The sequence below is a fragment of the Girardinichthys multiradiatus genome, chromosome 18, assembly GCF_021462225.1.
Source record: "Girardinichthys multiradiatus isolate DD_20200921_A chromosome 18, DD_fGirMul_XY1, whole genome shotgun sequence".
Lineage (NCBI taxonomy): Eukaryota > Metazoa > Chordata > Actinopteri > Cyprinodontiformes > Goodeidae > Girardinichthys > Girardinichthys multiradiatus.
In genome coordinates this window covers 48,748,546-48,766,595 of record NC_061810.1, presented here as the reverse complement: position 1 = coordinate 48,766,595, position 18,050 = coordinate 48,748,546, and the positions used below count along the sequence as shown (strand labels likewise).

The 18,050-nt window shown below is 40.6% G+C and overlaps 3 protein-coding genes across 8 annotated transcripts in view; 2 read left to right on the top strand and 1 right to left on the bottom strand.

Annotated features, from left to right (window-relative positions):
• The window catches only part of LOC124884726 (scavenger receptor cysteine-rich type 1 protein M130-like), a 35,237-nt gene extending 23,106 nt beyond the window's left edge, over positions 1-12,131 (top strand). The window contains exon 6 of the mRNA XM_047392773.1: positions 11,791-12,131. Coding sequence (XP_047248729.1) covers positions 11,791-12,131 — 341 coding nt within the window. The remainder of the gene's footprint in view (positions 1-11,790) is intronic.
• Positions 2,233-11,308, top strand: LOC124884201 (zinc finger protein OZF-like). The gene is made up of 2 exons (XM_047391973.1): positions 2,233-2,450; positions 9,258-11,308. Exons 1-2 carry the CDS (start codon positions 2,360-2,362, stop codon positions 10,637-10,639), a joined length of 1,473 nt encoding a protein of 490 aa, XP_047247929.1. The 5' UTR covers positions 2,233-2,359; the 3' UTR covers positions 10,640-11,308.
• Positions 12,132-14,985: 2,854 nt separating the features above from the next.
• Positions 14,986-18,050, bottom strand: part of si:cabz01090165.1 (uncharacterized protein LOC100333421 homolog) — a 387,003-nt gene continuing 383,938 nt past the window's right edge. For all 6 annotated transcript variants that reach the window (XM_047391962.1, XM_047391960.1, XM_047391963.1 and 3 more), the window contains one exon: positions 14,986-16,176. The gene's annotated coding sequence lies outside the window, so the exon portion shown is untranslated. The remainder of the gene's footprint in view (positions 16,177-18,050) is intronic.

Genomic DNA, 18,050 nt, shown 5'->3' with positions numbered 1-18,050 from the left:
CACTTAATTCATGTTTATATAATAACTGAGTGGGGATAAAACATGAAATTTTGATTTCTGTATTATACCATTTAAGTTAAAACCTGCCTTTTCATTGTTGTACTTTGTATGCTTTGATAAAGATCTCCGACCGAAAGCTCACATTAAAAGGTAAAATCTCGTACAGAATAAGTGTGCGGAAATCCTCTGTTTGCCTTTGGACTATTTTTGGTTTCCAGCACCTTAACCAAAGCATATCCAGGTTGAGCAGTAGTTCTGCTGCAGCACCATTTAAGGTTAATGAAATAGTTTAAACTTCTTCAAATAATTAGTATTGTATAATATAGAATAATTGGAGCCGTATTTAATGGCACTTTATCCCAGTGAAATTAAACTAGCTGGAAGTTCAAAATATGCCAAAATTCAGAAATATTTTTTTATAAAGAACCTGAGTAATGATCTGTAAGTAGCGGGAAATATAATGAGGTTTAATTGTAAGGTTTATGCATTAAAACTGCATGACAAATACATGACTGTATAAAGGTAAGACATAAAAGAATATTTTTCCAGTGGAACCACTTTTGTAACTCTTAGTATGTCTGAGTTTTAGTGGACAATGTGCCAGGCGGAGCTGGCATTTTGGCACAATTTAGCCAAAACTCATAAAATGGAATCTGGTCAAATAAAAATTATGATTTTGTTTTTATATGATATAGCCTTTGGTCAACACATTTACCCTGTGTAGCATCAAAAAGTGTCATTTTGTACAGCATAAAAACAATAGTCTCCTACTGGTGGAATTTTCTTGAAAGAAATCTGTCTGTCTGTCCATCAGTCAGTGTCCGTCCACCCACAACAACACTGTTCTTTGCACCAAGAATTTAGGACTTTTTTCGATGGTACGGGTACTTTTTTGGGCTTCTATATGATTCTAAGAAAGGTGACCCTGATAGGTTGGTTTTTAAAAAGCCATCACAGTATTGCACAAGGCCAGTTTTTTCTAAGGTTATATGGCTACAGCTATGGTTCATTTTTAGTTTCATCAGACCACAGGAAATGCGTCTAAAGATGAAGGTCTTTTTTCCTACCCTGACAATATTCTCTTAGAAAGGCTGAAATATTCTGTAAGGATCAGGGGAACAGTACTAGGCTGGTTTAAATATTATTTGTCTGACAGATTCCAGTTTTTCCAATTTACTTATCCATAAATCCTGATGAGCCCAACCAGTTAGATAGACTACAAGCATGTCTTGAAGACATAAAAACTTGGATGACTTTAAATTTAACTTTAACCCTTGCAAACTGTAGCCTAGGCTTGGATGCTTCTATTGGATTAATAGTATTTTCATCCCTGAGTGATCTTTCAATCTTTTTTAGTACAGGTAGCTATTTGAAAATTGTACCACAGAATGAACTAGACTTCTGGAGATCCACAGTTCTCTTCCTTAGCTTATTTATTTTGGTTTCCCAATGATGTCACACAAAGTAACACAGTTTGTCCGAGGAGTGCCTCCATCTAACTCACATCAGAATCTTAGAAAGCAATGGCATTATTATCTAGCCTTCATCAAATTGTTTAAAGTCATAGTAATCTAAGTGCATGTAAACCTCTGATATTGAAAAGGGTAGTTCTTCTTAGTTCTCTCTTATTTTTTCTTGACATTTAGCATTTAAATTTAAAAACAATTTGAACAGCGAACCATTTAAACCACTGACTTCCCTGAAATTGTATATATATATATATATATATATACACAATTTATATATATATATATATATATATATATATATATATATATACACACAATTTATATATATATATATATATATATATATATACACAATTTATATATATATATATATATATATATATATATATATATATACACACAATTTATATATATATATATATATATATATATACACAATTTATATATATATATATATATATATATATATATACACACAATTTATATATATATATATATATATATATACACACAATTTATATATATATATATATATATATATATATATATATATATATATATGGACGGATGTCCCCTACCAATATGGCGGACGCATTGACTTTTAGCTGATGCCCCTTTGTAGGTGGAACTTCCGGGTCTTTCGGATGCCAGCATAATCCCCAGTGCGCAGACTCATGAATCTGTTCAGTGTAGCAGAGCTAGTGGACGCGTCGTCCTTCGTGTTTTCTTGGGTTTTTGTTGACGGAGCAGCAGCGGGAGAGTTAATAAAGCTGTAAGATAGAAACAGCAGCAGTTGATGAACTCTGGAAAGAAGAGAAACGGTTTGAAGCTCAGCAGGAACTGCTCAGTAACGGTTGAAGGAAAGTTTGGAGAGAGAAAAGCTACCAGAGATGTGGAGACAGCAGGTCAAACAGCGACTGGATGCAGCAGAGGAGCAGAGACACGAAATACTGGATGCTGCTTTCAGCCCCGAAGATTCCGGTTGGTATATTTTCATTTTCCATTATCAGCTGTGGTCTGGGATGGACTGGGAATACTGGTTTGACCTCTTAGAGGATTTCTGGCTCGAAAGGTCGGAGGTGTTGTGTCGAGTCGTGTTCCAGAGCTACTAGCTGCGGACAGGAAAGTAGACGTCGCCTGAGCGTCCGAGCAGCAGGTCAGCGTAGTCGCCATTTTGTGAGTGGCATTTCTGTTTAGACGAGAAAGCAAACGTCGCACTGGCTTCCCCGCCCCGCACTGCATATCAGCAGGCAGTGTTTCAGTTCGCTGGGCGCCTGACCACTGGGGGGTGCTGTTTGCCCGCGGTAATGCTGCCAGGCAGCTTGGCCTCATTGTTTAAACAAAAATAATAACATTTTTGATAACAACAATCAATATATATACAAGAAACTTCCACTAGCCATAGTGGCTGTAAGAAAAGCAAAGTGTTTAGTTTTTGATGTAAGAAAACAGCATTTTCTGGTCATTTTAACTGAAACAATTAACTGATGGTGCTGCATTACTAACAAGTTCTGATCCCTGCTTAATATCAGCAGACGCAAGATGAAAATTTACTGGAGGTGTTTAAAACTGTCTGTGTCGAGTCAAAACTGGCTGAAAATGAATAAATAACTGATAAAAGTTCAACACAATGGCGTCTCTGTGAAACCAGGTTCATCCAGTCTGCAGAAGCTCCTGTGGGTTAAAAATATCAGCGCCTCTAACATCAACACTAATCTATGAGTTAACGAAACACAGCTACAATATGGCTGTAGGGGTAAAAAGACGGTTAGTTGTCATGGTTACTAAATCTCGTGCTCTAGAGGGCGCTGTTGGTGGTGACATTTTCAAAACTGTGGTTAGAGATTAGCTGCATGATCACTAGTTTTAGTATTTTTCACATAAAAACGTAACATTTTTAGTATTTCTGTGTTGCTCTTCGAAGACGTTTACACCGAGTTTTATTCAAACATTTATCACCTTTTAAAAGTATAGAGGAAGAGCTTTAGATAGGATGGCTGGTTTCTTTTAGGCTACAGCGCGTGCTTGCCAAAGATTCAGGGTTAGGGTTGGTTGTCACACGTGACACTACTGAATAATAATGCTATCAGAAGATGCTGCATTAAAATGAGTCAATCAGAGGTTGCTGGTGAGGAAACAAAGCCATCGCTTCTTAAAGAATGTATCAGATATTGTTCTGATTTTAGTGAGGAGTAAAATCTGCTGGCAAGGCAAGTTTATCTGTATAGAACAGTTCAGTAACAAGACCATTCAAAATGCTTTGCAATACTACAACATAAGAAAAGAAAAACACATTGCATTGGCCTAATAAAGGCAGGTAAAGAAAAGTTGGACTGCAGACTATATTTAGTGTTTCGATTAACAGTTTAAATAGAACTACTGCTAGAAACCACAGATCAGAACCGAGGTCTGGCTGTAGTGATGGACCTGAACCTTCAGAGGCACATAAAGACAGTCACTGGGTTGGCCTTCTATCACCAGGAGAACGTTTCCAGGATTAACCCTCTGGGGTCCAGGGTATATATGGTTGTTTTTGATTTTACCTTTTATATTTTCCATTAAAAGCGGTTACTGTTGCCTTATGTGGTATCATTATTTTCAGGACAACCTCAGCTGTGTGAATTTACACCTTTCTTTTGTATTTGGACTTACTGTAATTGCATATTGGACCTTAAGTCACACAGAGATAGAAAATCCGAGTTAGAAGAAAGTTTATTTTTGCAGTGAAATCCACAAACATAAATAACTAATTGTTCTTATAATCTAGAAAATACATTGTAAATTTCTAAAACTCATGTACAAATATAGCAAATAACACAGTTATATAATATCATGTACAGGAAATCAAGGCAGCTTCTTATACATTTGTTTGCAACTATTTAAAACTCCGTACAAAACATCATGGGTCAAAACAAGATTCCAAAAATATACATTTGTACCAAGTAATTAATAGTGCTTGCAATTCCATTTATCATTGTTTGTACAACTATTTAGTTATTTACAAAAGGCTCATCGGGTCACAACAAGACACATTATTTGTGCCACTCTAAAAGACAGTTTCTGTCTATGGCGTGATTTTTGTGCCACCAGTTTGAGCGCGCAGTGACACTGATTTGAGGCACAAATCTAGCTGAAGGAACAATTATTCTAAGCGTGTGCGTATAAATCTCACACACGCTCGCTCATAGGTGCTCGGACACGCGCTCAACTCTGAAAAACTGCGCCCTCGCACGGCTCGTTCTGCTCGCGCTCAGCTCTGTCTCTCTGCTCGTTCGAGGCTCAGTATCTGTCATTTGTATGTAAATGAGCCACGCCACCAGCCAATCACAGACCGGCCCTTTTTTCATCCAATCAAAGCATGTCTTGCAAATAAGAGGCGGAAGTTTCAAAACGTAAAGCGTAATGAAAGACACAAGAGAAGAAGGTACATTTTCTAATTTTATAGCTTAAGAATATTTATTTCAGTATACGAATGTATGTCATTACTGTGATTACTTATTGTCATTTTTATTTTAGGCTATATTTTTACACGATCAACACTGACTTTTTTTTTCTTGTATTTGTGAGGGCAGTTGGCAAACAATTTTAAGGTGCAATACCACCACCTTCTAGATTGGAATATGGATCAGACGCTACAATGCCATTACGTTCTTTTCAAAATACCTATTCTTTTAAAGAAACTAGAAATGTTAACAATAATAATCTAATAATAATCTTAGTATCTAGTTTAACTGTACTTTTAACCTCAGTTTGACCTATTTTCACATTTAAATCCACAATGTTTTGTTTTGGGGGGTTATTTGGCAGCACTTTTAGCAAAACTGTCAATCAAGACTGACTCAACTATTTCAACTATAAGTCGAAACCCACCATCACTCCAGCTATGTCGTCTGCATCACGGGCACATGTACGTATTTTTTACATATATTTTTATAGCTTTTACAAATTAGTTTTTCTCCTCAGGTAATGTATTCTTTACTGAAGGCTGCTATTATTTTCTGGCCTTAAGTTGTTAATGTAACAACAGTTTGTCAAAGATCAATCATATGGAGGGACTTCTTGCAAGACTGCAATCAGCATTACGTCAACAGCCACTTAATTTAGATTATTTGGTATTTAGATTATTCTCCGCCTCTTATTTGAGCTGTGAGATTTATACGCACACGCTTAGAATAATTGTTCCTTCAGCTAGATCTGTGCCCTCAAATCAGTGTCACTGCGCGCTCAACCTGGTGGCACAAAAATCACGCCATATCTGTCCACCACTAAACGGAGGAGGACACCACAGATCTGGCTCTTCCATGGTGTGGGAGACCTTTTCTTCTCCAGGAGGCAGTGGCTGCATTTTAGTGTTTGGTGGCATTCAGAGCGGGATCTGTGGCTGAGGAAACGTGAAGCCCCACCCATTCCTCTGCTTGGATCTTCTCATCTTCCTCTTTATGCCCTCCTCTTTCTCCATTTCTAAAATGAATGATTGATCCACCTTTTTACAGAAATTAAACCAGGGGAAGCTAAAGCTAGGCAACTTCAAGAGTTCTGGATAGAGCATATTTACAGACGAAGAAGGGTTTTCATCTTAAATGCAAAATGTATATATTTTTTGTACAATTTTGGCCTGATTACTGCTCTGAGTGGGTTGTTCTATTAGTAAATGGCATGTTTCAGAGTCTGTTTACTCCAGTTAAGGATTATTCGATTACTAAATTACTTGGTGATTATTTCAGTAATTGTTTAATCTGATTAATTGTTTCAGCCCTAGAATAAAAAAAGTCCATCTCACAACTGCAGCTGAACCAGAACGCTGCTGCACGTCCTCACTAGAACCTAGAGAGTAGAGAACATCAGCCCAGTTCTAAAGTTCTTACACTGGCTCCCTGGACCTCAGAGAATAGACTTTAAATTATTTCTGTTAGTTTGTAAGTCACTGAATGGATTAGCACCAAAATACATTAAAGATCTATTGCTGTTGTATCAACCTTCCAGACCAAGCAGGTCTTCTGGTTCCAGTCTACTCTGCATCCCCAGAACCAAACATGGAGAAGCAGCACTCAGTTCTTCTGCCCACTAATCTGGAACAAACGTCCAGAAAACTGCAGAGAGGCTGAATCCCTGAGTTCTTTAAGGGTGTATTCACACCAGGAAAGTCCTTTGGTCCGCTTGTTTGGTCCGGACCAAAAGCGAACTTTATTTTTTTCATTTGGTGCGGTTTGTTTTCACATTGTACTTTTTGCAAGTGAACTATTACTTGTCAACAAAGCCACGCGGGTGACGATCATTGCTCCCATTGGACAGAAACGACGGGGGCGGGACAGAGTACAGACCCGGAAATGTAGGAAAACAGCTGTAGACGTGCTGCGTTATTAAAGCTGCAATATTATTGTGAGAGTGAAGAGCAGCTCATTCAACACAGACTTTGAGACGTTCTATTTATAATGTTGGAACCCCGTTGGAGAATGCGAGCTGAACGCAGACATTCTCTACGTGCAACAAGCCAGTAGCGTTGCTAAGCAACACACAGCTTATCAGGTATGATTACCTTACAACACACACCTTTGCTACCGGCTATGGTGGCTTTTTATGTCCAAAGAGACGTTCGCTTTTTGTAGTTGGTTCGGATCGGGGCCGGTTTGTATTCAGACCATAAGCGAACCGCACCAGAGTCCGTTTGGAAGCGGACCGAGACCACCTCAAAAAGTGGGTCTCGGTCCGGTTGTTTGGTCCGGACCAGGGTTCGCTTGAGTGTATTCACACCTGCACAAAAGGTCCAAGGGGGGAAACGAACTCTGGTCCGTTTAAAGCGGACCAAAAGTGGCAAGTGAGAATACACCCTAAAATCCAGGTTAAAAACTCATTAGTCTAGAGTTCCTTTGATCGTAACTAAAACTGAGTGTTGACTCTTCATCGCTCCTCCTTTGGTCCAAAAATAATGACTTCAGTTTAGTTTTTATTCATTGAAGAAAATTATGGCTCATCCACACATTGATTTGTTCTCTGCTTCTAGCCAACACTTGAAAAGGTTCAAGCATGTAGATATTGAATAGGAGGGTTCCCAGATTGGAACCTTGAGGAACCCCTCATGTGAACTCTGATGTAAAGTTACCTACTGGTAGAGTTCGTCACTGCCTCAGGTATTTATTTTGGTCGGCCAAATGTTGATCTTCAGACAGAAGATAGTTTTCTCAGTTTTGTGTGTGTAGCCCGCAGGAAGTGGTCATACCAGGAATGCTCACCTGGAAAACCACTTCATACTGGTCAGGAGGTGAGTGACCAGTGAGTAGCCAGCTTCTGTTCTGCTTTATCGTTCCTAATAGAGTTTGCTTTACTGATTGTTTCACTCAATATTCAAGGTTGCTACCTCTATGAGCCCGTTTCAACGTTTCAAAATAAAAGCTTGTTTTAAAACCTTTTCTGAATTATCCTTTTTTTTTTTTTTTGTCAATGAAACATCGGGACCCCATAGTGTCCCTGTTGTCACTGGTGAACCTGTTGTTTGGCAGGCCCGCTGATGTTTCCAGATGTTGGGTCTCTCTCTAACACTTCAGGTTTCTCATGCAGATTAAAGTGGATTAGTTCTCTCCTAAACCATGTAATACAGATGACATATAAATGTAATGTTTATAACAGATAACTCTGGTTTACCATCACATAATGAGCCGACCATGAAAACTGGTTTCATGCTTTAATCTTATTACTGGTCTGTGTTTATTAATCAGAAAATGGTCAGGGTCAGAGGTCATGTCCTTGGTTAATCTCACAGTTATGGTAGGTTTACTGCCTTGTGGGTGACTCTTTATTTTAAACAACATTAAAAGCTGACAGTTTATTAAATTCAAATAAATCCCAATAAACTTTCATTGTTTCTGTATTAAACTGTAATAACTTCTGAACTAACCATATAAATGGATACATTTTAGGTGTTCAACTGTTGTTTACTTGTAAACAATAAGCCAGGATCTTTAAAAAAGTGAAAAAATGCATAGTTCTGTTGGATCGGTGGTTCTGAGAAGCTGAGCTTTCACAGTCAAATTTAAAGAAAAAAAACGTGCAATTGATCAAAATGATTTTATCTTTGATTTTTGTCTCCAGATATTCAGAGGAATAACAATCATCAAATAATGTATTTTTAAATAAATATTAATTCAGCCTTTTCCACTTTGCAGGTATGCTCTTATTTTGTAATGTTTCCTGTCTGAGGTGCACTTTTAAAGGCTGAACCTGCGTGCTTGGGTCGGCCACGTTTCAAAGGTCCAGCTTGAGTAAAAAAAACACTGGAGAGCAGCTCATCCTGGCAGGTTGCTTTGACACAGCCGGTCCGAAGCGCCCGCTGCAGACGGCACCGTTCCTCGCCTGGGAGGAAGAGGCGAGCTGATTGGCTGCAGGCAGGATGTGCGGGGTTTGCCTGTCTGTGGTGTCTGCAGCTCGGGGCAGTGATCTATGAGCAACTAATACAGATTGTGAAAATAATTATTTTACTTTCTTTTAAAACTTTGTTTCCTTTCCTAGTCGGAGTTCAGAGATTAAGTCACTAGTTTGTTTAATTACAGTTAGTTTTATATCCTGCATTTAAATAAATGTTTCATTTTAGCTAAAGGTTCAACAAGAAGGTTGTTTATTTCACAGAAATTCTCTCATCTCTGATGTGCAATAAATACGTTGTTTTTCTAAAGTCAGTAGTTTATTATCCAAGTTATTCAAAATGTTGTGAACTATCCAAGATATGAGAACTTAAACTTTGATAACATGCTTCATTGTTTCCACTAATTCTAAGCTGTACCATCTTCCCTGCAGATGTTCAACTAATGCTGCTGGTTGAAGATGATACTCCTACAGAACAGAGTTCTGATGTGGACCAGCAGGATCCAGAGCTGGTTCTGGTAAAGGAGGAGCGGGGAGATCCCTGGATCAGTCTGGAGGAAGAGACGCTTAATGTGAAGGAGGAGACTGATGATGCGTCATTTCCATTAAATATAGTTATTGTCAAGTGTGAGGATGATGATGATGGTGATGGTGATGAGAAACCTTTGTTCTCACATCTTCATCAAGCAGAAGATGAAGATCTTCCAAGTAGCAGCAGCAGCTCAACTGAGAAGAAGAAAGCGGAAACTGACGAAGATGACTGTGAAGTAGCAGGATCCAGCAGAAGGCTGGATCGAAATGCTCGTGGAGACACTTTGAATTCTTCAGAGACTGAAGAAAGTGAGGATTATCATGAATCGAAGCTTCCTGACTCTGAGTTGAAACCCTTGTCAGATTCTGAGCCTGAAACTAAAGATGTTGACCGTGACTGGGCTCCTGGCTCCGGTGGAAACCTCGTTAAATCTTTCAGCTGCTCTGAGTGCGGCAATCAGTTTGCAAGCAAGCGTTCTCTTCAGAGACACATGACGTGTCATTCAATCATCAGATCCTTGAACTGTTCGGTCAACAATAAGTGTGTTAGGAAGCAGAAGAACGTAACTTCCCCAAGGAAAGACCCGAACACTCTGAAATATTTTAGCTGTGACTGTGGAAAAAGTTTTACCAGAAGAACAGATCTGAAGATTCACATGAGAATCCACACCGGAGAGAAGCCGTTTTGTTGTGACGTTTGTGGTCAAAGGTTCAACCAACAGGCCCATTTGAACCAGCACACCAGAATCCATACAGGAGACAAACCGTTTTGTTGTGATGTTTGTGGGAAAAGATTTAGTCAAAAGGCACATTTAAACCGACACACAACAAGCCACTCAGGAGAGAAACCCTTTGAGTGTAACGTTTGTGGCCAGAGATACAGCCAACAGGCAAATTTAAACAAACACAGGAGGAGCCACACTGGAGAGAAACCCTTCGGATGTGATCTATGTGGACAACGATTTAGCCACAAGGAGTCGCACAAAATCCACATGAGATTGCATTCAGGAGAAAAACCGTTTGGCTGTGAGGTTTGTGGACAAAGGTTTAGCCACAAGGAGTCCCATAAAATCCACATGAGAACACACACAGGAATGAAACCGTTTGCCTGCGAGGTATGTGGACAAAGGTTTGGCTACAAGTCAAATTTAAAAATCCACATGAGACTCCACACTGGAGAGAAACCATTTTCCTGTGATCTTTGTGGACAAAGGTTTATCCAGAAGGCAAATCTGGACAAACACATGAGAGTCCACATGGAAGGGAGAGGTGTTTTACTCTGAACATCAGGATGGCTCTTAAAAGACACAAGAGTTCAGTCTGCAAAGATTTGTTCTGAATTATTAGCATGGCAAGGAGCTATGATAATTCATGTTTAATGTCTGCAGGGTTCAGAGTTCATTTGTTCTTCAAACAATATTGACATGCATTTGTTCCTCTGAATGAAATGCCATAAAATCAATGTTCAGATTTATATTTTAGTTGTTTGTCCACAAATTTGCACCAAATTTAAGAGGTAATTTTCAATGTTTTGAGCACAGAGGTCTAAATTATTATAGCTCTAATAATAACCAGTTGATTTGGCATAAAAACACAGCTTGGTTTTGAAGTCAGTTTGTTCAGAGTAACAAGTTTGATGAATTTCCGGTTCCCTGAACTTCAAGTTTCTGATTTTTGTAAAGGAGATTAAACCAATAAAATGTTAGTTTCCTGTTTAGGGTTCGCAGTGAGAGAGGAGCCAGGTTTTTAGTTGCATTTGATTCTAAACTGGACTTTGTGTGAAAAACACTCAGATGTCTTTAAAGAAGACCAACAGGATGGAGACCGTTGCTGCACAACGTTTAAGGTTGGATGTGAAAGAAAGAATGAATGTAATGACCTCATTCTGTCTGCATAAACCCAAAGATTTCTAAGAAAAAACGAGCAGTTCTAATAAACCATAAATTACTGAACTCTGTTTGATTTTCTTCCTGGTGTTGATGTAGCTCATCTCCGTTGACACATTACAGACATGTTTCAGTCAATATTCTGACGGGTCACGTTTCAGAGATTTGTTTGGTTTTTCTATACAGTCATTTCTCATGTTTTAGTCTGAGGGCAGTAGCTCACTCCTTAATATGAGTCCAAATAAAAACCTTTAAGATTGTAACAGGCTGCATGGAAGGAATGTGGCAAATGAAGGGTTGGCAAGACTTTTCTTTTTATCTTTGTGCATTTGCTGTTAATGTCTTAGTTGCTTTAGCTTTCTTTCCTCTCTTCTTTGAGTCCGAGAGAATGGGTGTTTCCTGCTTGCCGGGGGTGCACACCCATCAGTAGATGCAGTCATGGGTATCTCGTTTGGCATTGTTCACACTGAAATATCTCTGGAGCACAGGATACATTTTTCTTCTTGGCGAGCAGATTTAACCTCACCTGAAGCCTTCAACGCCTTTTGTGGTTGAGCCACACATCTTCCTCTCTTTGTCCACTGACGGGGTCTCCACAGCCAGAAGACAGGGGTCTGAGCTCCCCATAGGCTCAGATTTCAGCATCATCTGCTCCATCAGACCTCAGTATGAAGGTGGTTCCTTCCAGCTCATCTTCAGCACCTCCAACTCAGCTCAGAACCACACCCTCCCAGCTGTTAACTACTCCGCCCTCTTCCTGTTCTCTGATGCTGGCCACGCCCACCGAGGAACCTACAGATGTGTTTACCACGTTTACGTTTTCTCCCATAACTTCTCTATCAGCCAGGTGCTCAGTCTCACTGTCTCAGGTAAACTCATAGAGACATGAGGAGAACGTCTGCTTTAGGTGGAGCAGCAGCTGTGTCTGTTTCTTTTATGGTCAGCAAGGAAATTGATTATATTTATATTAATTATCAGATTTACTGACAGTATAAAGACAAAACAGCAGATTTATGATTATTGTAAACTTCTAGTTTGATTCATCTGATGAAACCTGATCCTGAATCGGTTTCATTCAACTTCAGCTTCTCTGACTGCTTTGATCATCAGACTGGTTGTCTTCCTCTTGGATGTGATGGGATCAGCTTGTATCATGCATGATGTCTTCAGTTAGTAAGGTTCTTGCATCAAACTAAACTGTCATCTGTTTCCAGGCCAGGAGAAGCCACAGGTCAGGCCCAGAGAAAAACCATCATGTTCATGGTTCCAGAGCTGAAGGCCACTCAGTAGAGGGGACTGCAGCCTCCAGGAACCAGTAGAGCAGGATCTTCATTTCACATCTACATGAAGGAACAGAGACATGTTTCAGATGGTTTTAAACATCCACATGGATATCTGAGAGACTCTGATGCTGTTTACACCGAGACAGAAATGTGTTTAGGTGGTTAAAGCTGTAGGGAGGTTCTTATGGTTCACATTGATCATCAGGTCATAGAAAAATGTTCCTCAGTTTCTGATTTTAATGCGTGATTGTGGCCCCGATTGAAGGTTCTGTCTGCGTGATGATTTATAGATCTGTGAGCCAGCTGGACCCAAATTACTAAAGGCAAGCATTATTTAGAGTTAGTTCAAATGAAATATGAGACTTGGTACAGGGTCAGGATCTCTGTTAGAGCTGATTTCACAGACAGAAAATAGAAACACTGATGGTGCTTTAAAACTGGAGAAAATGAGCCTGTTCTCATCCACGCCGGTTTCATGTAAATAGTTTAATATTCATCATTGATGTTTGTGGTAGTTCTTCCAATATGGCGCCTTGGGTGAAGAGCTTGTTCTGTCGCCCGACCAACCAGACAAAGCCCAATCTGCCCCGAAAACATTTACCGTCTAGATGATCAGAAATATTAAGACTTAAAGGAAAACAAGACAACTCTGTTGGCCAACTCAAAGACAAAATCCAGTGTAAGATATGCCGAGGTGATTATTCTGCATTGGTCTGAACCCCTCAGCCACATCATCAGCAAGGGTGGCTACAGACTCTGGTTTCAGAGTGGACACATCATCAGCCACCTCCTCTACATGAAGACATCAAGTTGTGTGCCAAGAAAGAGCAAGAAATTAACTTCCTGATCCACCTAACCTGGATATACAGCAAGGACACCAGGATGTCACTCTGACTGTTTAAGTGGCCGAAAGATGTCCAAGAGAAAAAAGCTGGTCGCAGCTGAAAGGGGCTGAAGAACCAGAAGGGAACATTGTAGGAGTTTAAAACAAGCCTCCAGGAAGTCAGCTATGACCAGGTATCCACAAAGAAGAAGGCAGGTTCTAAATGCTAGCAGAGTGGTAAGAATAAAGTCTAAGGTATGAAATACTCAGATAATTAGTAGATACCAGGCTGCTGTAGTTGCGTAACCAACGGAGAGATAGAAGCGACCGATATCTAAACAGGGAAACTCCTTCACAGAGTATTTAACTCTAAATCCATCACCCTGACACTGCAAGCAAGGCTGACAACAGAGCATCAGAGCCACCATTAAGGATGAAACCACAAAGATCCAGGAGAACGTCAGGAAAGTGGTTCCCAATAATCAATCTATTAGTCAGCAGAAACCTGGAGTGAAGGAGGAAGGAACCATCTTGGAGAAACACGCCTCTGCATAACCAGTGGTTAGAGCACAGTGTGGACAGCATAAAGACATTAACCGTGGAGGCACAGGAACAGGTTCTTAGCACAAGAGCAATGGAGGTCAGGGTCTACCTCATCAGAGAGGCTCCAAGGTGCAGATTGTGCTAAGATGCTCCTGAAACAGTCTGACACATAAGCTGTTCATAAATCACAGTAAAGCTCCTCGTGTCCCACACACAGCTGAGCTTTAAAAGTGGACCAAAGGAGGTCTGGAGTGGAACCCAGAACCGACAGTAGAGCGCTGTGCATAAAACAGGTTTCAGGTGTCTCCTGTTCTGATTGGAGAAACAAACAGCTGGTGTGTGTGATCATGAGTGATTCTGAAGAAGGGCTGCACAGTGATGCAGTGGGTAGCACTGTTGCTTTGCAGCAAGAAGGTCCTGGGTTCAATTCCTGGCTGAGGTTCTTTTTGCATGGACTTTGCATGTTCTCCCCGTGCATACTCAGGTTCTCACTGGGTACTCCGGCTTCCACCCACAGTCCTAAGACATGGACGTTAGGTTAATTGGTCTCTCTTAATTGCTCTTAGGTGTGTGTGTGAATGAGTGTGTGCATGGTTGTTTGTGTGTTGCTCTGCGATGGACTGGTGACCTGTCCAGGGTGAACCCCACCTCCGACCCACTATGGAAGAAGCGGTATAGAAGATGACTGACTGATTCTGAAGAAAATACCTATGGCCGAAGTCCAGAGATTGGTTCTGTCGCGATGTACTTCAGCAGCACCTGTGTGTAAAACATGAAATGATGCACTGCACCACCCTGTCCAGCTGGTCGCATGTTGACCTCTACACCCTTGCTCCCTCGGTTCTTTCAGATAAACACACAGAGATGTCCTGAAGGTATCTGAATCACAGCCTGAAGGTGTGAGGAGGCGATGGTCCATAACGCCTGAATAAAATGCTTTTGACTGAGTACTTACCAGACATCAGGCAGGCAGCTCGACCGCGTGTTTTAAGCTGAAACAGATCACAATCAGCTGATTTATTCAGTAAAAAAAAATGTGTTGATTCTTTAAAAAAAATATATATATATATTTCATGCAAACCATCACAAAAAAATGATTGGAAATGAACTTTTCCAAGAAAAATACCTTTTTATTTTATTAGAAATCCACATATTTGTGTCTATGAAAGCATAAAATTCCCATTTCACATGTTGCTGTGTTTTCTCTCCATGTTGTGGTCGTTTGTTTCCTTATATTCAAAGTAAATTATGGGTATCAAACCATTGAAGACCGTTAGGTGTATGCCACATACAAACACAGACACTGTCAAACAGCAACGGGGGAGGAGGAGGAGGGCAGGGCGTTAGGAAGAGGAGGGGACAACATGAGATTTGCAGCCATCTTTTAAAACCACTCATACACCCAACCCGTCCCCCACCCCCAACTGAAACATCATTGGTCAGGTTCACCAGCATTTCAGGCATGTACAGTTTCACGTGTGCTTTGAGTGTGTCGCTGGTGCTCCTCAGGGCTCCATCTTCGGGACACAAAGTTCTCCATTTTGTTTACTCAAACACTGAGAGAACCAATCCACCATAGATGCAAACATACCAAATATTTCAACATTATCTTCCACATCCAGAAGAGTTTTATCAGTAATACTGTAGGATATTTGATTAGTTTGTTCCTAAAACAGAGGACTTAAAGAGAGGACAGAGAAATGAGATGAAAACATGTTTAAAGTGCCAGAGAAGTTCCTCTTTACTTCCAACTGCGTATTATTCTCGATGATTTGGCGACGAGACATTGACGGTGTGCTTGTTTCTCAGTCCAAGGCCTGACACGTACATTGTAAATACAGTAAGAGGTGTGCTTTAATAAGTCAGAGATTTTTCTTAATAATATCATAATGCATTATTGTAATCCTTTGGCATATGACTGTATAGTGAGGAGAAGAGAAGAGCAGTGCCACCAGCATCTGATGAGAACATCCTGGAAGAAAAAGGTTTTACTGACATCCACTAAAACCTTCCAGGAGCAGAACCTGCAGAGAATCCATTGGTCACATCCAGAGACTGAATCCAGCAGACGTCCTTCAGAGCACTGCCTGGTCAGTACTTCCATCAGAATCTTCTCTGATCCAAAGGACAGAACATTACCAGGATAAGATGCTGACATGTGTCCTACACATCTGTCTCAGCAGCGTCGCTGATTTCTGCACATCAGCAGGTTGGATCAGTTCCCTTCATCTGCCTACAGTGTCTTCACATTTCACCTGGAGGTGATGATGGAATCAGCAGAGCACCTGAAGGAGACAAGAGAAGAAGAAAGGGGTGTAGCTGATTAACTGATCAGTATCATCTGGACCTCTTTGGTCTCCTTATTTAGATGTTTTAAAGTTTTTTCTAAATCAATAAATGAAAATGAAATAAAAGAAAGAAGTTGCTTCAGTTAAAGGACTGATGTGAGTTTGCTCATTTCCTGCGTTCTCCATGAAACCTCCCGAGCTTTGCATAAGTATTCATACCCTTAAATGCCTCCCCATGTTGTCACATTACAAGCTGCAGGTCGTCTGGGGTTTGTCTCCACCAGCTTTTAACATCTACAGACTTTGGGTCTGGACTTTGACTAGGCCATTCTAACACCTGAATCTACAATGATCTAAACCATCCTGTTGTATCTCAGGCTGTATATTTAGGGTGATGGTCCTGCTGTAAGATGATCTAGTCTTTAATGGGTTTTTCTTCCAGGATTGTCCTGGATTGCTCCATTCATCTTCTCATCAACTCTGACCGGAATTCCCCACAGCATGATGCTGCCACTACCATGTCTAACTGTGGGAATAGTGTGTTTCGGGTGGTGTTCAGTGTAAGTCTTCCTTCATACATATTATTTTGCCTAAAGGCCAAATGCTTAATTTTGGTCTCATCAGATCACCTTCTTCCACGCTTGCTCAGCCTCCTACATGGTTTGTGTTGAACTGCAAACAGAACTTCTTCTGCTTTTATTTAGTCCACGACTAGTAGATCTCCTGTAAATAGATTCTCCCTCCTGAGCTGTGGATCTCTGCAGTTCCTCTAGAGTTACCATGTACCTCTTGGATTCTTCTCTGATTAATGCTCTCCTTGCTCAGCCTGTCTGTGTAGGTGGACATTCATGTCCTGGTAGGTCAGCAGCTGGTCCAACCTCTTTCCCTATACAGGTCCTTCTCAAAATATTAGCATATTGTGATAAAGTTCATTATTTTCCATAATGTCATGATGAAAATTTAACATTCATATATTTTAGATTCATTGCACACTAACTGAAATATTTCAGGTCTTTTATTGTCTTAATACGGATGATTTTGGCATACAGCTCATGAAAACCCAAAATTCCTATCTCACAAAATTAGCATATTTCATCCGACCAATAAAAGAAAAGTGTTTTTAATACAAAAAACGTCAACCTTCAAATAATCATGTACAGTTATGCACTCAATACTTGGTCGGGAATCCTTTGGCAGAAATGACTGCTTCAATGCGGCGTGGCATGGAGGCAATCAGCCTGTGGCACTGCTGAGGTCTTATGGAGGCCCAGGATGCTTCGATAGCGGCCTTTAGCTCATCCAGAGTGTTGGGTCTTGAGTCTCTCAACGTTCTCTTCACAATATCCCACAGATTCTCTATGTGGTTCAGGTCAGGAGAGTTGGCAGGCCAATTGAGCACAGTGATACCATGGTCAGTAAACCATTTACCAGTGGTTTTGGCACTGTGAGCAGGTGCCAGGTCGTGCTGAAAAATGAAATCTTCATCTCCATAAAGCTTTTCAGCAGATGGAAGCATGAAGTGCTCCAAAATCTCCTGATAGCTAGCTGCATTGACCCTGCCCTTGATAAAACACAGTGGACCAACACCAGCAGCTGACACGGCACCCCAGACCATCACTGACTGTGGGTACTTGACACTGGACTTCTGGCATTTTGGCATTTCCTTCTCCCCAGTCTTCCTCCAGACTCTGGCACCTTGATTTCCGAATGACATGCAGAATTTGCTTTCATCCGAAAAAAGTACTTTGGACCACTGAGCAACAGTCCAGTGCTGCTTCTCTGTAGCCCAGGTCAGGCGCTTCTGCCGCTGTTTCTGGTTCAAAAGTGGCTTGACCTGGGGAATGCGGCACCTGTAGCCCATTTCCTGCACA